Source organism: Coregonus lavaretus (assembly GCF_964263955.1).
Source record: "Coregonus lavaretus genome assembly, chromosome: 29".
NCBI classification, from domain to species: domain Eukaryota; kingdom Metazoa; phylum Chordata; class Actinopteri; order Salmoniformes; family Salmonidae; genus Coregonus; species Coregonus lavaretus.
In genome coordinates, this window is record NC_140016.1 from 10,065,409 (window position 1) to 10,076,221 (window position 10,813).

Below are 10,813 nucleotides of genomic sequence, written 5' to 3' on the forward strand. Positions count from 1 at the left end.
ACAGGTTCAAGGAGCCTCCAGCATTCGGGCCCATGTGTGACCTGCTGTGGGCCGACCCGCTCGAGGACTTTGGCAACGAGAAGACACAAGAGTACTTCGGCCACAACACAGTCAGGGGCTGCTCCTACTTCTACAGGTAATCACAGGTTTTAACATGACAATGCACACAGACACCAATACGGATACACACGCACACACTTGCACTCAGACACTCGCACACCCGCATTCACACACCACACACACACACACACACGTCCGGAGCATCTTTAGGTGTGATATACAGGAGAAAGGTGAGGAACAAAGTACTGGATGTGAGATGAGAAATGTGTTGTACTAGTAGACTACAAGCTGCTTCAGAGATCCAACAACCAAAGAATAATTGGGATTTGTGTAACAGCTGTAATATTGGCCAGTTATCTCACAGAACCACACACATGTTTCAGCTTAAACCATATCCCACAATCCCTAGGGAGACTGCACCATTCTGTTTCCATGACGACTGGCTACTACTGCTAGATTGGGGATTGATATTAAGATACAGTGAGGGAAAGAGAGCTTGAGAGAGAGGGGGAGTGAGGGAGAAAAAAGAGATGAATAAAATGAGAGACCAGAGGAATGGAGTGATGAATAGTTGAGACGGTCGTCATAATATGGTGCTATACAATATGGAGCCCACACTACAGTCTACTGAGAGAAAAATACACTGCGCTCCTACTACTACCTGTCCAGACCTATGGCTGTCTCGATGGGGTGCCACAGGGTTCAATTCTCGGGCCGACTCTATTCTCTGTGTATATCAATGATGTCGCTCTTGCTGCTGGTGACTCTCAGATCCACCTCTACGCATACGACACCATTTTGTATACATCTGGCCCTTTATTGGACACTGTTAACAAACCTCCAAACGAGCTTCAATGACATACAACACTCCTTCTGTAGCCTCCAACTGCTCTTAAACACTAGTAAAACTAAATGCATGCTCTTCAATCGAACGCTGCTGGCACCCGCCCACCCGACTAGAATCACTACTCTCGACGGGTCTGACCTAGAGTATGTGGACAACTACAAATACCTAGGTGTCTGGTTAGACTGTAAACTCTCCTTCCAGACTCACATTAAGCATCTCCAATCCAAAGTTAAATCTAGAATCGGCTTCCTATTTCGCAACAAAGCCTCCTTCACTCATGCTGCCAAACATGCCCTCGTAAAACTGACTATCCACCGATCCTTGACTTCGGCGATGTCATTTACAAAATAGCCTCCAACACTCTACTCAGCAAATTGGATGTAGTCTATCACAGTGCCATCCGTTTTGTCACCAAAGCCCCATATACTACCCACCACTGTGACCTGTACGCTCTTGTTGGCTGGTCCTCACTACATATTCGTTGCCAAACCCACTGGCTCCAGGTCATCTATAAATCACTGCTAGGCAAATCCCCGCCTTATCTTAGCTCATTGGTCACCATAGCAACACCCACCCGTAGTATGCGCTCCAGCAGGTATATCTCACTGGTCATCCCCAAAGCCAACACCTCCTTTGGCCGCCATTCCTTCCAGTTCTCTGCTGCCAATGACTGGAACGAACTGCAAAAATCTCTGAAGCTGGAGACTCTTATCTCCCTCACTAACTTTAAGCATCAGTTGTCAGAGCACCTTACCGATCACTGCACCTGTACACAGCCCATCTGAAATTAGCCCACCCAACTACCTCATCCCCATATTGTTATTTATTTTGCTTATTTGCAACCCAGTATCTCTATTTGCACATCATCTCTTGCACATCTATCATTCCAGTGTTAATACTAAATTGTAATTATTTTGCACTATGTCCTATTTATTGCCTTACCTCCATAACTTGCTACATTTGCACACACTGTATATATATTTTCTGTTGTATTTTTGACTTTATGTTTTGTTTACCCCATATGTAACTCTGTGTTGTTGTTTTTATCGCACTGCTTTGCTTTATCTTGGCCAGGTCGCAGTTGTAAATGAGAACTTGTTCTCAACTGGCTTACCTGGTTAAATAAAGGTTAAATAAAAAATAAATAAAAAAATAGATGTTTCTGCTGTTCATTTTGGGCTCAATGATGACCCCTGGTGGTCATTCAATGTAAGCTGTTTCAGAGTAGGCATACTATCCCAGTCTGTAAAATGCAGGGTTGTTCAGAATAGAAACTCTCTCTCTCTCCAGTTACCCTGCCGTGTGTGAGTTTCTACAGACCAACAACTTGTTGTCGGTCATCAGAGCACATGAAGCGCAAGATTCTGGGTAAGAGAAGCCCTACTTCTTCTTTGGTTATTGACAAAACACTGTTATTCTTCACATGGCAAGTGACAGGGTGACAGTAAAGGACTCTAATTTAATGTATTATGTTTAAAACATTCACCTGTCTACCCCAGTGTGTGTTGATCCGGGGCTGGAGATGTGGGTTAAGTGTTTGGGGGGTGGGGATAGGGGTTGTTATGTCAACCAAAACAGCAGCATAAGGTTTCATAATCAAATCAGTCCATTTATAATCACAGCTATCCATAGTCAAGGCTAACCTTAACCACACAACAACCATATCTTTAACCCTACACCCAATCTATGTAATCCTAACCCTAACCCTAATCCTAATCTGTATTCCCTGACTGTGTCCCTGTTCAGGTACCGGATGTACAGAAAGAGTCAGACTACAGGCTTCCCCTCCCTCATCACCATCTTCTCAGCACCTAACTACCTGGACGTCTACAACAACAAAGGTTAGACGCGTACACGCACACACACACGCACACGTGTACACGCACACACACGCGTACACGCACACACGCGTACACGCACACACACACCAGTAGGCTATCAGTGTGTAACAGTCCTCTCTCATTCTCTCATAGCGGCGGTGCTGAAGTATGAGAACAATGTGATGAACATCCGTCAGTTCAACTGTTCCCCTCATCCCTACTGGCTGCCCAACTTCATGGACGTCTTCACCTGGTCCCTGCCCTTCGTTGGAGAGAAAGGTGGGAAAAACGACTAGACGTATTACAAACACCAGAATAATATGTTCTCTGAATATGTTCTCTCTCTTATTTTGTCTCTGTCTTTGCCTGTCTTTCTCTCTCTCTTTCTCTCGCTCATATTGACTGTGCCCCCTCTCTCTCTCTCTCTCTCTCTCTCTCTCTCTCTCTCTCTCTCTCTCTCTCTCTCTCTCTCTCTCTCTCTCTCTCTCTCTCTCTCTCTCTCTCTTTCTATCTTTCCACAGTGACAGAGATGCTAGTGAATGTTCTCAGTATCTGTTCAGATGATGAGCTCATGGAGAATGATGGAGAGGAAGAGGTCTATGATGGTAATCATACCTTTATAGAGCTTGCCAGCTTGTAGTCCTAAAAACCAATGAGTTACCTCTGGTCCGTTCAGGGGGAAAGAATAGGGTTTTAGGAAAAAATGCCAAAAATAAGGTCTTAGGTTAACACAGGTTTAGGAGATCTTATACGTGTTGATTGGTTGGTTCCAGTTCACTATTGTTATGTCAATATAACCTTCCTTTTCACGTTCTTTTGATTGGTGTCCTGTGTTTTACACCTCTGTGATTGGTTGCTTCCAGCCAATGCAGCGGCGGCTAGGAAAGAGGTGATCAGGAACAAGATCCGTGCCATCGGGAAGATGGCCAAAATGTTCCAAGTTTTACGGTGAGTGAGCTTCAGTGTGTGTGTGTCTGTGTGTGTGTGTGTGTGTCTGTGTGAACAATTGCGTAGGTCTCTGTGTATGAGCATATTTTTTTTGTATGTGTGTGCGCAGATGCATGTGAGAGTGTGTATGCTAGTGTGTGTGTGTCTGTGTGTTTTTAATCCTCTATGTGTGTGTGTATCTGTGTTTTAGGGAGGAGAGTGAGAACGTATTGACCCTGAAGGGACTGACACCCACTGGCATGCTGCCCAGCGGAGTTCTGTCAGGAGGCAAGCAGACTCTGCAGAGCGGTGAGTACACACACACACACACACACACACACACACACACACACACACACACACGTACACACACACACACACACACACACACACACACACACACTCACACACACATTCCCACTTTCTCACACACATTTGCATACACACACTATCTATATACACACACACTATCTATCTATCCACCCCTCTCTTTTCCTTCCTTTCCTTTCCTCTGTCACCCTCTCTCACTCTCTCTCTCTCTCTCTCTCTCTCTCTCTCTCTCTCTCTCTCCCTCTCTCTCTCTATCCCATGTTCGTCCTCTGTCACCCTCTCTCTCTCTCTCTCTCTCTCTCTCTCTCTCTCTCTCTCTCTCTCTCTCTCTCTCTCTCTCTCTCTCTCTCTGTCTCTTTATCTCTCTGTCTCTTTATCCCATGTTCATCCTCTGTCACCCTCTCTCTCTCTCCCTCTCTCTCTCTCTCTATCCCATGTTCGTCATCTGTTACTCACCACGTCAGTCAGTGTCACCCTCACCTCACTACTGCTGAGGAGTACTAATAGCCTGGTATGTGTGAGTGTGAGCTAACGCTAGCTACCAAACATGCTAACATGCTAACACCAAACGCCCTCTGCACTGAAGGCTGCAGTGCCGCTCTAAGGGTTTTGCATGAATAACCCTCACCCTCCTCCCTCTTTCTCTCTCCCTCACTTTCTCCTTCACTCTCTATCTTTCTCACACTCTCACTCCCTCTCTCTCTTTCTCTCTTTCTCTCCATCCTCAGCTACCATTGAGGCCATTGAAGCCATCGATCCTGTTGAGGACGCAGAAGGTAAATTCCACTCATGCATCAACAATGAGAGTAAGCGAGTGAGTGTGTGAGAGAATGAAAGAGGTTGAGAAAGAGGCGGATGAGGCATGGCGATCCATCTACGCCATACACTTACCCACAATGCATTGAGCTCTTCTAACAGCACAGCTCATGGTGAAGCCTGACTGCTCTTATTCTTTCTCCTCACGCACGCACGCGCGCACGCACGCGCGCGCGCGCACGCACACACACACACACACACACACACACACACACACACACACACACACACACACACACACACACACACACACACACACAGACACACAGACACACACACACTGCCCTCTACACACTCCACACACAAACACATACACACTCCCCTCTATATATTCCCCACACACACACTCCCCTCTACACACTCCTCACACACACACACACACACACACACACACACACACACACACACACACACACACACTCCCCTCTACACACTCCTCACACACACACACAAACACACAAACGGTAAAACAGTGGCTAAACATGAGTGTGTATCGGCTGGGGGAGGACTCTGATCCTATGATAACTCTAACATCGTCCCTACACAATGACATCATCCCTACACAACCTCTGCTATTTGCTTTCGGTACAATAACATGTGCTGTGTGGAGCCTGTGGAGTTTTGCATTGGAAAAGTGAGGTTCCATGATGATACACATTGTTAACACATGAACACTACAATCTTTATGTAGACTGTCAGTCGCTTGTAGGCTACTGTTGAATCTTGATACTTATAAGTCTGGAAGAATAGGGATTGTTAGTGTGTAAATTATGTCTGTAAGTGTTCAGTATATTTTGTTTGTGTGCTCTGTTTGTACTGGCCTAGCTGTTGTGTGTATTTATAAGGCTTGTGTGTAGTAACTAGTAGGGTTGGGCGGTATCCAGATTTTCATATCGTCATACCGTCCTTTCTCATCCCGGGATATACGGTATTACCGGTTTAATACACAAGGGGGTGCCAAAAAAAGCTAAAAAGCCCATTGAGTGTCTATTACCAGAATGCTAACAAAATTAGCACAGGTAATAGCGAATTTCCATGGAGGCTGCTAGCTAAATATGCTAACGAGCGCAAACAAAAATAAATTAATTGCAAAGAAAGGCAATCCAGCTCATAAAGGTATACATACAGTGCATTCGGAAAGTATTCAGACCCCTTGACTTTTTTCACATTTTGTTACGTTACAGCCTTATTCTAAAATTAATTAAATAAATAAAAATCCTCCTCAATCTACACACAGACTATTTGCATTGACCCCCCCCCCTTTTCTTTACGCTGCTGCTACTCGCTGTTTATTATCTATGCATAGTCACTTTACCCCTACCTACATGTACATATTACCTCAATTACCTCGACTAACATGTACTATTTTTTTACATTTTAGTCATTTAGCAGACGCTCTTATCCAGAGCGACTTACAGTTAGTGAGTGCATACATTTTTTCATCCCCCCGCACATTGACTCGGTACCGGTAACCCCTGTATATAGCCTCTTTATTGTTATTTTATTGTTGCTCTTTTATTTTTTACTTAGTTTATTTAGTAAATCTTTTTCTTAACTCTTATTTGTCTTAAAACTGCATTGTTGGTTAAGGACTTGTAAGTAAGCATTTCACGGTAAGGTCTACACCTGTTGTATTCGGCACATGTGACAAATGAAATGTGATTTGATTTGATTTGAATACCCCATAATGACAAAGCGAAAACTGGTTTTTAGAAATGTTTGCAAATGTTTTCAAAATAAAAAACGGAAATACCGGATTTACATAAGTATTCAGACCCTTTGCTATGAGACTCAAAATTGAGCTCAGGCGCATCCTGTTTCCATTGATCATCCTTGCAATGTTTCTACAACTTGATTGGAGTCCACCTGTGGTAAATTAAATTGATTGGACATGATTTGGAAAGGCACACATCTGTCTATATGAGGTCCCACAGTTGACAGTGCATGTCAGAGCAAACACCAAGCCATGAGGTCGAATAAATTGTCAATAGAGCTCCAAGACAGGATTGTGTCGAGGCACAGATCTGGGGAAGGGTACCAAAAAATTTCTGCAGGATTGAAGGTCCCCAAGGACACAGTGGCCTCCATCACACTGACAGAGCTCCAGAGTTCCTCTATGGAGATGGGAGAACCTACCAGAAAGACAACCATCTCTGCAGCACTCCACCAATCAGGCTTTTACGGTAGAGTGGCCAGACGGAAGCCACTCCTCAGTAAAAGGCACATAACAGCCCGCTTGGAGTTTGCCAAAAGGCACCTAAAGAACTCTGACCATGAGAAACAAGATTCTCTGGTCTGATGAAACCAAGATTGAACTCTTTGGCCTGAATGCCAAGCATCACATCTGGAGGAAACCTGGCGCCATCCCTACGGTGAAGCATGGTGGTGGCAGAATCATGCTGTGGAGATGTTGTTCAGCGGCAGGGACTGGGAGACTAGTCAGGATCGAGGGAAAGATGAACGGAGCAAAGTACAGAGAGATCCTTGATGTAAACCTGCTCCAGAGCACTCAGGACCTCAGACTGGGGCGAGGATTCACCTTCCAACAGGACAACAACCCTAAGCACACAGCCAAGACAACGCAGGAGTGGCTTCAGGACAAGTCTCTGAATGTCCTTGAGTGGCCCAGCCAGAGCCCGGACTTGAACCTGATCTAACATCTCTGGAGAGACCTGAAAATAGCTGTGCAGCGACTCTCCCCATCTAACCTGACAGAGCTTGAGAGGATCTGTAGAGAAGAATGGGAGAAACTCCCCAAATACAGGTGTGCCAAGCTTGTAGCGTCATACCCAAGAAGAATCGAGGCTGTAATCACTGCCAAAGGTGCTTCAACAAAGTATTGAGTAAAGAGTCTGAATACTTATGTAAATGTCATATTTAAGTTTTTTATTTTTAATACATTTGCAAAAATGTCTAAAATCAAGATAGCAGCTGTACAGACTTCTCAAACATGGCAGAAAGCTAACACAACATGATGCCCGTCTCCTTATTAATTCAGCCACTTACTGAGATAATGCAACCCTTAACTTTAACTTGCTAGTTAATGCAGAATGCTGCGTTTTTCACACAGAAACAATATAAAACGCATAAGAAATATCTTTCTGCATTTTGTAAACGCAGATCTAAAATGCTTCTTATTGTAATTTCTGCTCGGTATCAGACTAATGTTGTGCTTCAGTTGCACTTCTCCACTCGGATGACAGAGCTCTGACTGATGTGTAGCTACTTTTCTCTGGTACTTTTCCGTTTAGACTGCTTTTCTCCGGTATAATACAAGATTAAGTTTAAGCAAAACATTAGGAAATGTAGCTGGCTATATTCTTTCTATGATAAACATTAGAAATATGATGGCCATGCATCGTTTTTCCAAAAAAGACCTTGCTTTTTCAGTGTAAGCTCATTTACTTGTGCGGCTGCCAGACAAATAGCGTTACACTTCTGTTGTCATCTGATAAAAATTAAGCTATTTTCTGCCGAATGTGTTGCACTAATGTATACTGAACTAAAATATAAATGCAACTTGCAACAATTTCAACTACTTTACTGAGTTACAGTTCATATAAGAAAATCAGTCAATTGAAATACATTCATTAGGCCCTAATCTATGGATTTCACATGACTGGGCAGGGGCGTAGCCATGGGTGGGCCTGGGAGGGCATAGGGCCACCCACTTGGGAGCCAGGCTCAGCTAATCAGTATGAGTTTTTCCCCACAAAAAGGCTTTATTACAGACAGAAATACTCCTCCGTTTTATAAGCTGTCCGGGTGGCTGGTCTCAGATGATCCCACAGGTGTAGAAGCTGGATGTGGAGGTCATGGGCTGGCGTGGTTACACGTGGTCTGCGGTTGTGAGGCCGGTTGGACGTACTGCCAAATTCTCTAAAACGACGTTGGACACAACTTATGCTAGATAAATTAACATTAAATTCTCTGGCAACAGCTCTGGTGGACATTCCTGCAGTCAGTATGCCAATTGTGCGCTCCCTCAAAATGTAGACATCTGTGGCATTGTGTTGTGACAAAACTGCACATTTTAGTGGCCTTTTATTGTCCCCAGCACAAGGTGCACCTGTGTAATGATCATGCTGTTTAATCAGCTTCTTGATATGCCAAACCTGTCAGGTGGATGGATTATCTTGGCAAAGGAGAAATGCTCACTAACAGGGATGTAAACAAATATGTGCACAAAATTTGAGAGAAATAAGCTTTTTGTGTGTCTAGAAAATTTCAGGGATCTTTTATTTCATCTCATGAAACATGCTATAGTGCTATAAAGAACACTTTCCTAAGGTTCTATAAAGAACGTGAGTCATAAATAACCGTCACTGGCCATAGTCATATTTAACATGTAATGGCATAACACAACTGATAGACTGGAATGACACTCTCAATCACGGTTGAAACGGAGCTGTGAGCAAACCAAGCTCCAAAATATTCGAATGAGCCGACGCCCCTACATTTTAATTGTCACTAAAAGAGGAAAGAACCCTTTTCTGAACTGCAAAGAACTACTGAATGGCTCAAACAATTCTTTGAGTCATTATGGTCCCACATAGAACCATCACGCTTCCCAAAGAACACTCATTTCTTAGTGTGTAGCAACTGCATTGTAACTACATTGTATGTGTGTATTACATGTGTGTGTAATTGTGTTGTGATCTGTCTCCCCAGCGATCCGAGGCTTCTCTCCTCAACATAAGATCAATAGCTTTGCGGAGGCCAAGGGTCTGGACCGGATCAACGAGCGCATGCCCCCCCGCCGTGACGCCGTCAACAGTGTGGGTCTGTCCATGGGCCGTATGAACATGGGGGAACCCAACGGCACTGACAACAACAGCAATATACAGGGATGAGGCACACACACACACATTTAAACACTAATTCATACACACTCTGAAACACACACATAGATATGAAGTACATACACAAACATACACACATTTACATTTACATTTTAGTCATTTAGCAGATGCTCTTATCCAGAGCGACTTACAGTTAGTGAGTGCATACATTTTTTTCTTCATACATTTGACTTACACATACTCACAAATACACACTTACGCTTAAATACACTTGATTTAAACATAAAGTACACACACATACAGTTGAAGTCGGAAGTTTACATACACTTAGGTTGGAGTCATTAAAACTTGTTTTTCAACCACTCCACACATTTCTTGTTAACAAACTATAGTTTTGGCAAGTCGGTTAGGATATCTACTTTATGCATGACACAAGTAATTTTTCCAACAATTGTTTACAGATAGGTTATTTCACTTATAATTCACTGTATCACAATTCCAGTGGGTCAGAAGTTTATGTACAATACGTTGACTGTGCCTTTAAACAGCTTGGAAAATTCAAGAAAATGATGTCAAGGCTTTAGAAGCTTCTGATTGGCTAATTGACATAATTTGAGTCAATTGGAGGTGTACCTGTGGATGTATTTCAAGGCCTACCTCAAACTCAGTGCCTCTTTGCTTGACATTATGGGAAAATCAAAAGAAATCAGCCAAGACCTCAGAAAAAGAATGGTAGACCTCCACAAGTCTTGTTCATCCTTGGGAGCAATTTCCAAACGCCTGAAGGTACCACGTTCATCTGTACAAACAATAGTACGCAAGTATAAACACCATGGGACCACGCAGCCGTCATACCGCTCAGGAAGGAGACGCAGTCTGTCTCCTAGAGATGAACGTACTTTGGTGCGAAAAGTGCAAATCAATCCCAGAACAACAGCAAAGGACCTTGTGAAGATGCTGGAGGAAACAGGTACAAAAGTATCTATATCCACAGTAAAACGAGTCCTATATCGACATAACCTGAAAGGCCGCTCAGCAAGGAAGAAGCCACTGCTCCAAAACCGCCATAAAAAAGCCAGACTACGGTTTGCGACTGCACATGGGGACAAAGATCGTACTTTTTGGAGAAATGTCCTCTGGTCTGATGAAACAAAAATAGAACTGTTTGGCCATAATGACCATTGTTATGTTTGGAGGAAAAAGGGGGTGGC

At 43.7% G+C, this 10,813-nt stretch overlaps 1 protein-coding gene across 1 annotated transcript in view; it reads left to right on the plus strand.

Moving 5' to 3' along the window:
- LOC311105014 (protein phosphatase 3 catalytic subunit alpha-like) overlaps positions 1-10,564 on the plus strand; it is a gene marked incomplete at its 5' end in the record, with an annotated part of 43,341 nt that extends 32,777 nt beyond the window's left edge. Inside the window, 9 exons of the mRNA XM_084146995.1 lie at positions 5-136; positions 2,198-2,275; positions 2,654-2,748; positions 2,881-3,006; positions 3,249-3,332; positions 3,591-3,675; positions 3,866-3,963; positions 4,713-4,760; positions 9,472-10,564. Coding sequence (XP_084003121.1) covers positions 5-136; positions 2,198-2,275; positions 2,654-2,748; positions 2,881-3,006; positions 3,249-3,332; positions 3,591-3,675; positions 3,866-3,963; positions 4,713-4,760; positions 9,472-9,653 — 928 coding nt within the window. The 3' untranslated portion in view covers positions 9,654-10,564. The remainder of the gene's footprint in view (positions 1-4; positions 137-2,197; positions 2,276-2,653; positions 2,749-2,880; positions 3,007-3,248; positions 3,333-3,590; positions 3,676-3,865; positions 3,964-4,712; positions 4,761-9,471) is intronic.
- Between the last annotated feature and the right edge of the window lie 249 nt (positions 10,565-10,813).